A 16,098-nucleotide genomic window follows, 5' to 3' on the forward strand; every position below is an offset into this window, starting at 1 on the left:
CTGGCAGTGTCTGGCCTTCTGTGCCCTGTGTGTGTTAAGCCAGACTTCCAGTTATAAGTAATAAGATCCTAACGCAAAGTAGCTCAAGTAAAGCAGAATACACCTGGCCTGTAAATGAAAACCTTGAGGAAATTTGGGTCTTGAACATTTTTTTAAAGTGAGATTGAGATTTTCTTCTTTCATTTATTTTCTTTATTCTCTCTCTCTCTCTCTCTCTCTCTCTCTCTCTCTCTCTCTCTCTCCTGTTCTTTTCATTTTTGAGATAGGGTTTCTCTGTGTAGCCCTGGCTGTTCTGGAACTCGTTCTGTAGACCAGGCTGGCCTCACACTCAAAGATCTGCCTGTTTCTGACTCTTGAGTGCTGGGTTAAAGGTGTGTGCCACCACCTCCCAGCTCACTCTTTTTTCTTTCCTCCTCCCTCCCTCCTTCCTTCCCCCTCCCTTCCTCTCTTCCTCCCTCCTTTTCTTTCCTCCCTCCATTCTTTGCCCCCCCCTTCTCTTTTTGAAACAGGGTTTCACTTTACAGCCCTGGCTGGGCTGATCAGGCTGTGAACTCAAAGGGGGCCTGCCTCTACCCCCACCCATGTGCTAGAGTTAAATGTGTGTGCCACCCTCCCCCCCCTCAGCTGGGATCTATTTAAACATTACACCCATTTGTGTGTACTAGTGCAGAGTACCAGTACACACTTAGTACTATTTGTGTGTGCTAAGTCAGGGGACACCTGGTTGGAGTTGGTTCTCTCCTGTCACAGCTTGGGGTCAGGTGGTCCTGTTTGATGGCAGGCACCTTTCCCCACCAAGCTCCTAGATCCTGTATGTTGAATTTTTTTTCCGCTTCCCACTTAGCTTCAGCTGTGCAGCTTGTCAGGACCCTCTCAGAATAGTTCTGACTGGGTGGATGGAACCACGTACTTATCCCTGGGCCAATCAGTGTAGCTAGGGGGCTCTAAATGCGGAGAAACCAGACCCCGGCTGGTCTGAGTAGGACTTGCTGCTGGGGAAAGGTGGTACCCTTCCCCTTTATGCTGTGTGTTCTGCTCCGGGGGTCCCTCTTGGTGGGGCAGCCTTGCAGTCGGGAGAATTTACCTCCGTCCTGAGGGGCTGTGTGTCCTGGTTGCACAGTACAGTCCCTCTGACGTCACCCTCCTGGTCCTTGCAGATGGCTTCACCCCGCTTATGCTGGCCTCCTTCTGCGGGGGAGCCCTGGAGCCGGTGCCAGCCGAGGAGGATGAGGGGGATGACACATCGGCCAGCATTATATCAGATCTGATCTGCCAGGGGGCCCAGCTCGGGGCACGAACTGACCGCACCGGCGAAACCGCTCTGCATTTGGCTGCACGCTATGCCCGCGCGGATGCAGCCAAGCGGCTCCTGGATGCTGGAGCCGACACCAACGCCCAGGACCATTCGGGCCGCACGCCTCTGCACACCGCGGTGACGGCGGACGCTCAGGGTGTCTTCCAGGTGAGCCAGGCCTGTCTCTCGAGACTGCAGAGCTGCTGGGTAGGCATCAGGTGCCCCTGGATTTGAGCCCTGATCCGTCCGGCAAAGCTTGTTCTGTCATCCAGAAATAGGAATATTTGGGACACATTGCTCGCCAAGAGTAGGGAGTGCCTGACTGAGATATACATTTTTTTTTTTTTCAAAACAGGGTTTCTCTGTGTAGCCCCGGCTGTCCTGGAAACTCACTCTGTAGACCAGGTTGGCCTTGAACTCAGAGAGATCTGCCTGCCTCTGCCTCCTGAGTGCTGGAATTGAAGGCGTGTGCCACCACCACTGCCACCACTACCAGCTACATTTTTTTAAAAAGTATCTTTAAAATTACATTTAGTTAGTGTGCGTGTGTGTGCCACAGCACAAGTGGAGTCAGGGGATACCTTTTAAGAATTGGTTCTCTTCTTCCATCAAACTCAAGTCTTCAAGGTTGGCAGCAAGCCTTTACCTGCTGAGCCATCTCTCTGGCTCTCTGACATGGATTTTTCTGCTTAGAGCATCAGTTGTTCTGCCTTTTCACTTTCAGTCAGTGAACTATTCGGTGAAGTACATGATGGTCAGTGATATATATATATATTTGTCTGTTTGTTTTTGTTTTTCGGAGACTAGCCTGTACGGTCCAGGCTGGTATTGAACACATAATCCTCATGACTCAGCCCCCCCCCCCAAATGCTGGCATTACATTCTTACTTAGCAACACTGCCCTTTCTCTCCCTGGGATCGGAACCATGGCCTGCTCATGCTAGGCAAGCGCTCAGTTATGTCCTAGTTGAGCTGCTTTTGCTCAGCTGTAGACTGACAACAGTCTCCTCAACACTTTGAAGAGGGCTCTGCACTCTGCCATTTTGAAGGTTAGGGTTGTTAAACCCATTGTTTTTGCCTGGGTATAGTGGTGCGCCCTTTTCATCCCAGCACTCAGGAGGCAGAGGCGGGTGGATCTCTCTGAGTTTGAGGCCAGCCTACATGGTGAGTTTCGGGACAACCAGAGCTACGTAGTGGGACCCTGTCTTAGAGACAGAAATGAACAAAGTTCCATTGTTTTTTTTTTTTAATGTAGCATACAGAGCGCTGTGTTTTATTATGGCATTACTTGATTTTTCGTTTTGGTGTTTTAAGTGCTGGTATGCGTGTGTGAGTGCGTGTTAGGTTGTGTGTGGTTTGTGTGTGTTTGTGTGGCATGCTCACACCTGTTGTCCAGCTTGCAGAAGCCAGAGGAAGCTGCTGGGCATCCTGCTCTATCGTTCTCCATCTGTCTCTTTCGAGACAGAACCTGGAGTCACGCCGGTGACCAGCAAGCTCTCTTGACCCTCTGTCTTCTCCCACACAGCCCTGGGGTCATAGGCACACAAGTCTTGCTTTCGGCATGGGCTCTGGGATCTGAAGTCAGGCACTTGTCCACCGAGTCATCTCCCTAGCCTCCTCCACACTGTTGCATAAGTCCATTCTGAATGAGGAGATCTTTGACTTACAGTGTGCTTAGCAGGCATCACCCCACTTTGAGTCAGGAAGTATCTGCAGCTCCTGGGCTCCAGGGCTGTGGGGTCTGGGGCCCTCAGAGCACTGCACATTCCTCTGCTCTTGCGTGATGTCCTGCCTTTGGTGTTGTTCTTAGATTCTCATCAGGAACCGCTCCACTGACTTGGATGCCCGAATGGCAGATGGCTCCACGGCACTGATCCTGGCGGCCCGCCTGGCGGTGGAGGGCATGGTGGAAGAGCTCATTGCCAGCCATGCCGATGTCAATGCCGTGGATGAGCTGGGTAAGTGCTGAATCGTGTGTGTGTGTATGTGGGTGTGTGGGTGCTACTGCCCTCGTAATATGAGCTCATCTGTGCTGCTCAGGTATGCAGGCCAGGACTCCTACATGGACGGAACAGGACCCCTAGGGTGCCTCTAGTTCAGAAATAGTGTAGGCTCCCCAACAAATACTCCTTACTCTCTCCCCTCCCCTCCTCTCCCTTTCTCCACCCTCCCCCTCCTGTTCTTCTCCCCCTTTTTGACCCCATTTCCTCCTCCCAAGGGGTCTACTTCTCCTTTTACATGTGATCCTTCTTTCCTCCCCCTCCTCCTATATAGAGTCCGAATAGTTGATCAAGTATCTGTCTTTGAGTCTAGCTTATTTCACTCACTGTGGTGCTCTCCAGTTGCACCGATTTCTTGAGAACTGTGTCATCTGACCCCCCCCTCCTTCTGAGAGAAGGTCTCCTATAACCTAGGCTTGCCTCCACCTCACTATGTAGCCAGAGATCCTGAAATCTTAGATCCTCCCGCCTCTGTTTCCCAAGTTAGGCATTTACCACCACGCCCAGCTCAATTTCCTTCTCTGTTTTGGCTGAGTGACCTCCATTGCTCACCGTATTGAGGGGCACCTGAGTAACCTGTACTCAGTACTGGTGCGCACACAGGCTGATTCCTCAGTGTGGCTTCTGGGAGTAGTGCTGTGGGTGCCACAGTTGGCATGGGTGTGCAGGGATCTCTATTGTATGTCGACTCAGATTCCGGGGTACCGACCCAGGAGCCCAGGAGCGCCAGAACTGGAACACAGGGTGGTTCTACATTTAGGTTTTTGAGGACCTCTGCAGCATTCTCTATAATGGCTACAGTAATTGCATCCCATCAGTAGTGCGTGAGGACCCTTCCTCTAGTGTTTGTCTTCCTCCCTGCCTCCTTCCCTCCCTCCCTCCCTCCCTCCCTCCCTCCCTTCCTTCCTTCCTTCCTTCCTTCCTCCATTCCTCCATTTCTTGACTGTTTTCATTTTCTTTTTGGTTTTTTGAGACACGGTTTCTCCATGTAGCCCTGACTGTACTGGAACTTGTTCTGTAGACCAGGCTGGCCTCGAACTCACAGAGACCTGCCTGCCTCTGCCTCCCAAGCATTGGGGTTAAAGGCATCACCACTGCTGCCTGGCTTTGGCTGTTTTCTTGATGAAACCCATCACGGTAGCATCTTAGTATAGTGTTTTGTTTGTTTGTTTGTTTTTGTTTTTATTTGAGGCAGGGTTTCTCTGTGTAGCACTGGCTCTCCTGGAACTCACTTGTACACCAGGCCTCAAACTCACAGATTTGCCTGCCTCTGCCTCCTGAGTACTAGGATAAAGGTGTGTACAACCACCGCCTGGCCATTTCAGTATAGTTTTGATTTGTATTTTCTTTTTCTTGATGGCTGAAAATAGGTGGCAATTTTGGTGGTGTTGTTGCTGCCATTTTGTTTAAGACAAGGTCACACTATGTAGTCCTGGCTAGCCTGGAATTTGATATGTAGACCAGGCTGGCCTGAAACTTACAGAGCTCAACCTTCCTCTGACTCTAGAGTGCTGGAACTCAAGGCATGTGCCAGCATGTCTGGCCTTTGAACATTTTTAATCTGTTTATTGGCTATGGCACTTCTTTTGAGAATTACCTGGCTAATTTATTGACCGTGTTATTTATTCTTTAGGTGTTTAATATTTTAAGTTCTTTATCTATAATGATCCTTTGCTAGAAGAATAGCTTGCAAAGATTTTCTCCCTGTCCTGTAAGGAGAACATTTCATCATCAGCTGTTTGTTTTTCTCACACTGGGGATGAAAGCTGATGCTTTCTCATATCACATGCTTTCTGATGCTTGTTTGCTCACTCTAAGCAAGTGCTCTAACCATTTGTGATGCACCCTGAGCCCATCTAGCTGCTCTGTTGGACTCTCCAGCTACCTGCTGGACAAGCGCAATAAGCTGGCGAATGTGGTAATCTGTCATTGAGGGCAGCTGCCTGGCAGCGGCCTGCTTGTCTTGAGCGGAGCCCCGGCAAGCTGTCCCTGTATCCGACGGCCTCACATAGCTGTCGACACACTCAGACACTTAACAGAAATTTGTTTGGTGTACACTTTGGTTCTCACCTTCATCAGCATTGAGCTGTGTGTTTGGGTGCGCTTGGTCTGTGTGTTGGGTGAAGGCCTGTGCTGTGCCCTCTGGCCCGAGGGGCAGCATTCCGCCAGCAGCGTCTCACCTCTCCTGTCACTGAGCAGCTTGGGCTTCTTTCTCGGGCCCTTTGTTTCATCAATGAAGGGATTTAGAAATGGATGCAGAAAGAAGCTCAGACACAATCTTATTAGAGTTTGGTAGAAAAGCAGCAGATCGGGGGAGCTGTCAGTCTCCCTGGAACAGAGAGATGGAGAAGAGGAAGGGAAATCCATGTCTTTTGAAATGGGGCTGGAAAGCAGCAGCCTGGTGGGAGCTGAGGGAGGAGTGGGCCTCGGAGGACAAGGGAGAGGGCTCGGGGAATCAGGGGATAGTGTCCAGGCTTTGGTCAGAAGCCAAAAGCAAAGGAGGAGAAGGGGGTTAAAGCTCTTGCTATGTATGGCTGAGGATCTCAGTTCGGGTCTGCCAAAACCTGTGTAAATGCTGAGCGGGTGTGACAGCCATTGGTAATTCCAGAGATGGGATCTTTATAGCAAGCTGGCTAACGAGATTGACTGTATCAGGGAGCTCTGGATTGGATCAGTGAATATGGTGGAAGATCCAGCCTTCATGTGCATACACACACACACACACAAAACCATGCATACACAGAGAGAGAAAACGTGTGGAAAACCTGCCAGGACTATTGCACTAAACTGAGATAGCAGAAGTAGTGGGAAGCTACAGGGCATCAAAGGAAGGGAAGAGGAGACCACAAAGGACCAATGTGAAGAACTGCATCTGGCCCGCAATGAAAGATAACGGTCCCTTTTCTCCACAGCGTTGACAAGGTCTCTTTGCAGATGCGTCAGGAACAGATGGAGCTGCTGTAGGGTGCGAGTCACTGGGAGAGCTTGCGTGAAACATTTTGTTTGGGTGTAGGGGGAAGTTCAGGAAGAAAAACATTTAAGAGACAGGGTGAAAACCGAAGTATGAGGAGAATGAGGATGAGGGGGGAAGGTGTGATCCGGAGGAGTCAGAGTGGGAGAAAACCAGAAGGAACTTTTGGCTGGTCTCTGTGTCTTTCGGCCCCACTTCAGAGCAGTTAGGATTTGTTGGCGTGGAAGCAGCACTGTTGGGGGGGGGCACACATCCTTCGCAGCGGCCAGAGCTAGTCCTTTTTAACTGTGGAGTACTGAGGCAGACAAGGCAGATCTGGTCCTAAAGGATGTGAAGCCGATCCGAGCTGGTGAGACAGAGAGATTAATCGATGCAAAGAAGGCCTCAGTCCAGCTGTTTCCATTCTGAAAACAATGTTCAGAGGGGCAAGAAGAGGGATGATTTGAAGGGGTCATGGCCCGTTAGTCTCCTTTTCGGGGTCACCTGAGCTGCTTTTAGGGGATTGGGGGGCATTGATCTCTCTGTAACGGTGTTAATGCTGACAAGCGTGACGAGGGGAGCGGCAGTAAGAGTGCCCCAGAAGAGGGTCCATCTAAGGGGCTGAGATTAAACTTAACCGTTGACAAAGATCCAGAATGTAAGTCCAGAGCTCCATGGGTTAACCGGCTGTGTGTTACACTAGAACCCCGCCCGCTGAGAATGACTAGCTCAGGGCTGGCAACTAGAACTCTGGCCCAGTCCAGTTTGTCTGCCAGTGGCCACCTGGGGCTGCTGGAGATTTGAAAACCGGCTTGGACAAACAAAGAGCTAAGTTTTCTTTTAGTTCATCTAATGTTTAAAATACTGGGCTATGGATACAGCTCGGCCGATGGAGCTCTCTGCCTAAGGTACACAAAGTTCCAGGTTCAATCACTACCACCACTTAAAGTTAATTAGGATTATCGTACGGTAATCCTTGGCACGCCTGTAATCCCAATGCTCAGGACCTAGCTGGACTCAGGAGGATCAGAAGTTTAGGGTCATCTTCAGCTCCATAGTGAGTTACAGGCTAGCCTAGGATACTTGAGACCTTGTCTTACACAACAAGAGAAACTGGGGACTGCTCGGTAGTTAAAAGCATATACTCTTCTTGCACAGGACCTGACATGGGTTCTCACCACCTAAGTTTGGCAGCTCATAACCACCTGTAGTTCTAGGTCCGGGGGATCTGATGCCCTCTTCTGGGCTTTGCAGGCACCTGCACGTAAATGCACCGTCTCTTTGCAAACACATAAGTACACATAATTTTAAAAAGTAAAATAAGTAAAATTTAAAGAAAAAGCTCAGCCACAATAAGCAATATAGATAGAATATAAAGACAGAAACCATATGAACAATCACCTAAGGCTTGAGATGTGAGGGGGCTGGCCAATGATGGATGATAACGGTGATGGAAATATTGTAAAAATTGATTAATTGACTATAGATCATGACTCAACAAAAATATCTATTTTCTTGTATATATACAAGAAAAGATATTAAGAATAACACTTTTGAGACACGTTCCTAGTTAATGTGAACTGTCAGCTTGATCCTAGAGTCCCGGAGAAGTGAGTGTCAGCTCAGAGCAGCGTAAGAGTCTCGGTTGTTAGCTGATGCCAGAGGACTCAGCCCCTGGTGGGCAGCGCTGCTTCCTGGGTACGTGATCCTGAGCTGTATAGCAAGCTAGCTAATGATGAGCCTGCCCGGGAGCTGGCTAGCACACGCCGTCCGGCTTGGTGTCCACTGTCGGTTGGCTGTGACGTGGACTCCTTAGCTGGAGGTAACGCTGGGTAGACAGCACAGCAGACAGGCCGACGTGAGGTTGCTGCGTTAGCTCATTCAGTGAAGACTGTAAGGCAAATAGACCCCAGTTGTGGGGTTACGAGTTGTGCCACTGTGAGTGGGTTACTTGGTGCCGCGACCCACAGCTTTATGCGTGTCGGGCACACACTCTACTGACTGAACTACAGGTCCCAGCGCGTGTTGTGAATATTCCATATTATAAAAACGTTATTATATAAAAACTGGCAAATAAATAAAACTGTCATATACCTAAATTAACCAGACCCAAAGTCTGTACAACTTTATGAACACACACACACACATACACACACACACACACACACATACAAATATATATGTACACAAGCTCTGAAGCTCCACAGTAAATTTTACACTTTCAGTATTGAACATATTTCAGGCACTTATCCACCACAAATGTCCGTGACGGAATCAGAACTAGAACACTTAGCTTTAGATCTTCATTCACAGCTGTCTGTTGCCTGCCTTCAGTCCTTTATCCCGTGCATTTAGCCTTTCCTGTTCTCTTTTCTGTGTGTTATACTGCGGCCTGAACATTTGTGTATCTGAACATTTGTGGCCTTAGTTTGCATTTTCCTGGTTGGGACCTGAGCCTGAGTGGCTTTTCACCTGTTTATGGGTCATAGGTATATCTCTCTTTTTTTTAGTTTTTAAATTTTTTTAATATTAGTTACAGTTTATTAACTTTGTATCCCAGCTGTATCCCATTTCCTCATTCCCTCCCAATCACACCCTCTCTCCCTCCCAATCCCACTCTCCCTCCCTCATCTCCTCCCTGCCCCTTTCCAAGACCACTGATAGGGGAGAACCTCCTCCCCTTTCATCTGACCCTAGCTTATCAGGTCTCTTCAGCACTGGCTTCAATGTCCTCCTCTGTGGCCTAGCAAGGCTGCTCCTCCCTCGGGGTGGGGTGGGGGGGTGTCAAAGAGCCAGCCATTGAGTTCCTGTCAGAAATAGTCCCTGTTCACCTTACTAGGAAACCCACTTGGATACTGAGCTGCCATGGGCTACATCTGAGCAGGGGTTCTAGGTTATCTCCATACATGGTCCTTGGTTGGAGAAAAGGTGTATCTTTTTTGGAAATGAATTTATTTGGAATTTATTTTGGTGGCACTGGAGATAGAACAGGTTCTTATGGATGCTACAAGGCGTTGCACTGCTCAGCCGCACACTCAACCCCCGGGTTTATCATTTTATTACTGCTGTAGGAGCCCTTTAGTACACATCATAAATAACAGTTACGCGTTTATACATATTTCCCATTTTACTTGTGGATTTTACAAAAATACAGCCTCGATGAGCCATCTTTATATTGATTCTTTATTTCTGAGTGTGTCTGTGTGCATGTGTGCGCAGGTGCAGAGACTTGAAGAGCGTGTGGGGTGCCTTTCCTGGTCACTCTCTGCCTATTTTTGTTTGTTTGTTTTGGTTTTTGAGACAGTCTTACTATGAGGCTGTGGCTGTCCTGGAACTCGCTCTGTAGACCAGGCTGGCCTCAAACTCACAGAGATCCATCTACTTCTGCCTCCCTGGTCCTTGAATTAAAAGTATGTGCCCCCACGCCCAGCTTCCCCGCCTATGCTTTGAGGCAAGGTGTCTCCCCGAACCCAGAGATCGCATTTCTCTGCTGGGCTGGAAGTCGCTTAGTCCCGGTGACCTCTGCTCCCCAACCTGAGCTGGGGTTGCAGGTACACACAGGACACTCAGCTTGCTCCTTGATCTCAGGTCATGATGATTGCGCAAGATGTGCGGTTGTTTGTGAGTCACGTGATCCAAAATCTTTTAAAAAAATAAATTTGTTTATTTTTATTTTTTTGTACGTTGGTGTTTGATTGCCTGTATGTCTGTGTGAGGGGGTTGGATCCTCTGGACAGGAATTATAGACAGTTTGTGAGCTGCCATGTGGGTGCTGGGAATTGAACTGGGTCCTCTAGGAAGAGCAGCCAGTGCTCCTTTCTGGCCTCTATGGGTACTAGGCACACACATGGTGCACAGACATACATGCAAGCAAAACATCCCTACACATACGATGTTTAAAAAAAGGTTGCATGAAAGAACAGCACGTGACTTTGGCCACCGCTCCGGCCTTTGGTTTTTATTCCCTTGATGATATGCTTAGAAGTTCTGGTGATGACAGAACTTCTAATTTTGTCGTTATTACTGAAATTCCCTCTCAGGAGGGCTTTGGGGCTAAAACTCGGGTCCTCAAGGGTGTTCAGTAAGCACCCTTGCCCGCAGAGCTATCTAGCTGGCCCTTGCTTGGTTTTAATCAGGTTCACGTGCACACTCGTGCAGAGGGCACTTCCTGGTCAGGGGAGTTCCCTAGATCTTCGGGGGTGCCCGGGGCTGTCCTTGCCGCCGCCAGGCCGTCGGCTGGGCACTTCTGCCGCCCTGTAGTGGGGACCCGACGGGAGCCCGACTCTGCTGTTTCTCTCTGTGTAGGGAAGTCGGCCTTGCACTGGGCCGCCGCGGTGAACAACGTGGAGGCCGCCTTGGCCCTGCTGAAGAACGGAGCCAACAAGGACATGCAGGACAGCAAGGTGAGCCCCCGGGGGTGGGCGCTGCCACGGCCTGTGTCACCGCAGGGTCAGCGACAGGCCTCTGGGGTCACCCGTCCTGCCTGCAGTTAGCTCTCAGGATGGCATTCTGACACCCAGTGTCCCCATCGTCACCAGGGAAGCCACAGCGGCCATTGTACCTGCCGAGCCTCAGCAGGCCGGCCCAGAAGTTCGGCGCTTTTCTCAGGGAAAGGGAACCGCTAGGGCGACTGTCGGAAAAACCTTGCCGGAGGACTGGTCCCTAATCCTGTATTATTTTATTTGACACAAACACGTTTGCGATTGCCACAGCAAGTGTGTGGAGGTCAGAAGACAACCCGTGGGAGGCTGCTCTTTCCACTGTTTAGGTCCTGGTGTTGGAACTTAGCTCATCAGGCATCGCCACCTGTGGACCCATCCCTTCCTTTTTAAAACAGGATGCATGTGTGTGTATATATATATATGCATATGTATATGTGTGTATATATATGTACACACACATATTCTATGTATATTCTATATAATACACACATATAGAGAAAGAAAAAAGAAAAAATATAGCTGTGTGTATATATATATATATATATATATATATATATATATATATATAAAACTTTCTCTTTCTTTTCTTTTCTTTTTTTTTCTTTTTCCTTTTTGAGACTGGCTTTGTACCCCACGTTGATCTTGAACTCACAATCCTCATGTTTCTGTCGCCTAAATGCTGGTGTAAGCTGTCATGCCTGGCTACTTTTTTTTTTCAATAATGTACTTTTAAATAGTGTATGTGTATGTCTTTCTGCCTCTCTCTGTGTATGTGTATGCCTGTGTGTGTGCGTCTGTGTGTATGTCTCTGTGTGTTTGTGTGTGTTTATGTACATGTGTGTCTGTCTCTCTGTGTGTCTGTCTTTTTGTGTGTGCACATCTATGTGTGTGCGTGTATCTGTGTATGTCTCTATGTATGTGTGTGTGCGCACGTACGTGTGTGTATGTTTGAGTGGAGGTATGTGGATATGAGTTGCAGGTTCCCTTGAGCTCAGAGGAGTGTGTTGATCCCCCTGCGCTGCAGTCACAGGCAGTTGTGAGCTGCCTGTGTGGGTACCAGGGATGGAGTGGAAGTGACCAGGCTTGGTGACAAGTGCATTTACACACTCTGCTGTCTTGTCACTCTTTATTTTGTTCCCTTTTCTTTTTGAGACCAGATCTTACTGGTTACTTCAGCAGAAGCCAGCCTCAAGCTCTTGGTGGGTCTTCTGCCTCAGCCTCCCAAGCGCTGGGATTATAGGCTTGACTTACCACACCTGGCTTTTGGGTTTCTTTTTCTTTCTTCCTCTCCTTTCCTTTCCTGTCCCGTCCTGTCCTTCCCTGTCCTGTCCTGTCATGTCCTGTACCATCCTTTCCTTTCCTTTCCTTTCCTTTCCTTTCCTTTCCTTTCCTTTCCTTTCCTTTCCTTTCCTTTCCTTTCCTTTCCTTTCCTTTCCTTTCCTGTCCTGCCCTGTCCCATCCTGTCCTTTCTTTTTTCTTTTTCTAAAGACAAGGACTCTCTATGTAGACCAGGCTAGCCTGGAACTGGAACTCACAGAGACCTACTTGCTTTGCTTCCTGGATGCTAGGATTAAGGTGTGCATCACCACCAAACATCCAATGGTTTTAAATTTTTCAAACCATTTTGTCAGCATGTGATTTGTTTTGATGACTGAAGGTTTTGATGACCTTTTAAATTTTGTGCCAAAGGTAAGTCCCGGCCAGATGCTCTTGCTACAGGGACATGGCTGAGAGGAGAGCTTGTTTCTTCCACAGAGCTGGGATCCAAACCCAGGACCATCCATCTTCAGGGTTTCAACTCAGTTCTCAGGCTGCCCTAGGGATAAGGAACCTAGGTGGTGGCCAGAGTGACTGACATTTGTGGGTTCTGCCCCTCCCTCCCCTTAGGAGGAGACTCCACTGTTCTTGGCCGCCCGTGAGGGCAGCTTTGAGGCTGCAAAGCTGCTGCTGGACCATTTCGCCAACCGGGAGATCACAGATCACTTGGACAGGCTGCCCCGGGATGTGGCCCAGGAGCGGCTGCACCAGGACATCGTGCGGTTGCTGGACCAGCCCAGTGGCCCCCGCAGTCCCCCGGGTCCCCATGGCTTGGGACCATTGCTCTGCCCACCCGGGGCCTTCCTTCCCAGCCTCAAGGCGGTGCAGTCTGGGACGAAGAAGAGCAGAAGGCCACCTGGCAAGACAGGGCTGGGGCCACAGGGAAGCCGGGGCCGGGGCAAGAAGCTGACACTGGCCTGCCCAGGCCCCCTGGCAGACAGCTCTGTCACACTGTCACCTGTGGACTCGCTGGATTCCCCAAGGCCTTTCGGCGGGCCCCCTGCTTCCCCTGGAGGCTTCCCCCTGGAGGGTCCCTATGCCGCCACTGCCACCGCGGTGTCCTTGGCACAGCTTGGTGCAAGTAGGGCGGGGCCTCTGGGGCGCCAGCCTCCTGGGGGCTGTGTGCTCAGCCTGGGTCTGCTCAACCCTGTGGCTGTACCCCTTGACTGGGCCCGGCTGCCTCCACCTGCCCCTCCAGGGTCCTCATTCTTGCTGCCTTTGGCTCCAGGACCCCAGCTGCTCAACCCGGGAACCCCAGTTTCTCCCCAGGAGCGGCCACCACCCTATCTAGCTGCCCCAGGACATGGGGAGGAATACCCTGCAGCAGGGACCCACAGCAGCCCCACCAAGGCCCGCTTCCTGCGGGTTCCCAGCGAGCATCCTTACCTGACCCCGTCTCCTGAGTCCCCGGAGCACTGGGCCAGCCCGTCCCCTCCCTCCCTCTCAGACTGGTCCGACTCAACACCTAGCCCAGCAACTGCCACGGGTGCCACAGCTGCCGGAGCCCTGCCTCCTCAGCCACACCCCATGTCCGTTCCCTCCCTCCCTCAGTCCCAGACACAGCTGGGGTCCCAGCCAGAAGTCACCCCCAAGAGGCAAGTGATGGCCTAAGTTCTTGGCTCTTGGAGGCTGTTGAAGTGACACCACTCCCTGGCTTCTGTCTCCCGTCCTTTAACTCTTATTCTCATCCCCTTCTCCCCGCGCTGCCTTCCGCACCTCCCAGACTCCCATCTTCCTTTATTTATAATGGGGAGGGCTGACCTCCCATCACCTCGGCCCTCCAAGGGGTCTGGGACCTCCTCTTGATCCCTCTCCCTTCACTTCCCTCCTCAATTTTTTTTTCCCCTTTGGCTCTTTTTGCTTCTCATTTTCTCACACTCTGACATGAATGAGTTATTATTTTTTCTTTTTTTATTTTACATTTTGTATAGAGACAAATTCATTTAAACAAACTTATTATTATTATTATTATTTTTTACAAAATATATATATGGAGTTGCTCCCTTCCCCTGCTGTAAATCCCTCCAGCGCCCCCATGGGGCTGAGTCTGTGGGCCCATTTGGCCAATCCGGATTCTGTGTACCGAGTACACAGGCATGACTAGGGTCCCGTCTGCGTACTGAGTATGCGGCCCTGGTATGTACCAAGTAGCCAGCCTTGGGCACACCCTCCCCTGGGGTCAGGGGACACTTGGGAGCCTCCTTCCCCTCCCCTCCTCCTTCCTCACTTCACTGCATTCCAGATAAGATTGTAGACTCACTGGGAAAGGGGTCTTTCCCGCCAGAGGCTCCACTCCAGGCTCCTCTCCCGGAGCCTAGCTCACGTTTTTTTAGGGCCTGGGGGGGGGGCTTCCGGGGAGATGGGTCTCCTATGCATTCCACTTCTAATTGTAAATACGGGGCTGAAGGTGGGAACGTCACTCTCTCTTTTTGTTATTCCTTCGGCTCAGCCTCACTGCCTAATAGAAATGTTTTTATAATATGGCACCTGGTCACAGTCCACTGTAGCTGAATTTCCAGGTCCTACCTTGTACAGCCCTCACCTCTCCAGTTCCCTTTACCACCTAATAAAGGAATAGTTAACACTCAGTGTCTTTGGTTTCTGTCTGTGGTTCAAAGTGGGTGTTTCTGGGCCACAGGGCATCCATTTTGGGGCAAAGCCACGTGGGTTCCCGTCTACCTTTGGTTCCTTTTTGGCCAGGTGCCTAGCTTCATATCTGTTGCCTTAAACAAACCCTAATGAAAAAGCAACTTAGGGAAGAGAGGTGTTTATTCTAACTGAAGATTTCAGGTCCATCATTGTGCGGAAGTCAAGGCAAGAGCTTAAAACCGCTCCAGTCAGGAGCAGAGAGGAGAAACGAACCCACACAGGCTTGCTTGCGATCATCTGGGTTTTTACACTCTCACGCAGTTCAGAAACTTGCTTAGGGAATCGCGTCATCCACGGTAGGCTGGGGCTTCCCACATCAGCTAACTTAATTAAGACAGTCCCCTAAAACATGCTCTCAGCTCAACCTGATGTAGACAGCTTCTCTTCCCAGGGGATTTGTAGGTTGTATCAAGTTGTCAAAATGAACTATCACACCAGGTGATTTCAATTTTTGGCTCTTGGGTGGACACCTACCTTTAGATAAACCAATAGAGTGCCTGGCTTAAGAACTTTCTTTTAGAAAATTTATCATCGTCGTTATCGTCATCATCATTGTTGATGTTGTTTTGAGACAGGGTCTCCCTGTGTAGCCCTGGCTGTCCTGGAACTCCACCTGTTGACCAGGTTGGCAATGAACTCAGAGATCCATCTGCTTCTGCCTTCTGAGTGCTGGGATTAAGGACATGGGCCACCACACCTGACTTAAAAATTCATTTACTGTTGGTGTGTGTGTGTGTGGGGGGGCAGAAGTGTGGCATGTAGTGGGTGTGGAGGTGGAGGACAATATTTAGGAGTTGGTTCTTTCCTTCCATGAGGGTGTGGGGAGCAAACTAAGATTATTAGGCTTTCTAGGCAAGCACTTTTACTAGCTGGGCCCTCCCAATCACCGGAGGAAAAACTTGTGAAAGTATGTGTTTTGTTATAAATTTACTTATTCGTTCTTTTATTTATGTACATGAGTGTGAGGGGACACACTTGAGGGTCAGGTGAAGGTTAGAAGACACATTTTCAGAGTCAGTTTTTTCCTTGCACCGTGTGAGTTCTGGAGATGAACTCTGGCCCTCAGGCCTGGTGAGTGCCCTTTCCACCCCAGAGCCACCTCACCAGCCGCAGGGAAGCAGTTTCTCCTTTTTGTTATGTTTTGTTTCATTTTTTTTCTAGATGGGGTTTCTTTGTGTAGCTTTGGCTGGCCTGGACTCACTCTGTAGACCAGGCCTTCCTAGAAACAGAGAAATTTCTTAACTGGTGTTCCTTGTTTGATGTGGGGGGGTCTCACTTATATAACCCAGGCTAGACTCTAACTCATCTTTCTGCCTTAACCTCCCTGGTGCTGGGATGATAGGCAAAATCTACCATGCTCTTTTAAGATCTTGGTATCTTTTAAGCTCATGGTGAAGTTGAGGTGTGGCTCAGTGGTAGGTAGAGCGTTTGCCTGGCAATGCGCCA

At 49.8% G+C, this 16,098-nt stretch overlaps 1 protein-coding gene across 3 annotated transcripts in view; it reads left to right on the forward strand.

Annotated features, from left to right (window-relative positions):
• Notch3 (notch receptor 3) overlaps positions 1 to 14,591 on the forward strand; it is a 48,399-nt gene extending 33,808 nt beyond the window's left edge. For all 3 annotated transcript variants that reach the window (XM_021655513.2, XM_021655514.2, XM_021655515.2), the window contains 4 exons: positions 1,158 to 1,462; positions 3,105 to 3,252; positions 10,550 to 10,647; positions 12,574 to 14,591. In XM_021655513.2, the coding sequence (XP_021511188.2) occupies positions 1,158 to 1,462; positions 3,105 to 3,252; positions 10,550 to 10,647; positions 12,574 to 13,614 (1,592 nt within the window). In that variant the 3' untranslated portion in view covers positions 13,615 to 14,591. The remainder of the gene's footprint in view (positions 1 to 1,157; positions 1,463 to 3,104; positions 3,253 to 10,549; positions 10,648 to 12,573) is intronic.
• Positions 14,592 to 16,098: the final 1,507 nt, after the last annotated feature.

The sequence above is a fragment of the Meriones unguiculatus genome, chromosome 17 (genome assembly GCF_030254825.1).
Source record: "Meriones unguiculatus strain TT.TT164.6M chromosome 17, Bangor_MerUng_6.1, whole genome shotgun sequence".
NCBI lineage: Eukaryota > Metazoa > Chordata > Mammalia > Rodentia > Muridae > Meriones > Meriones unguiculatus.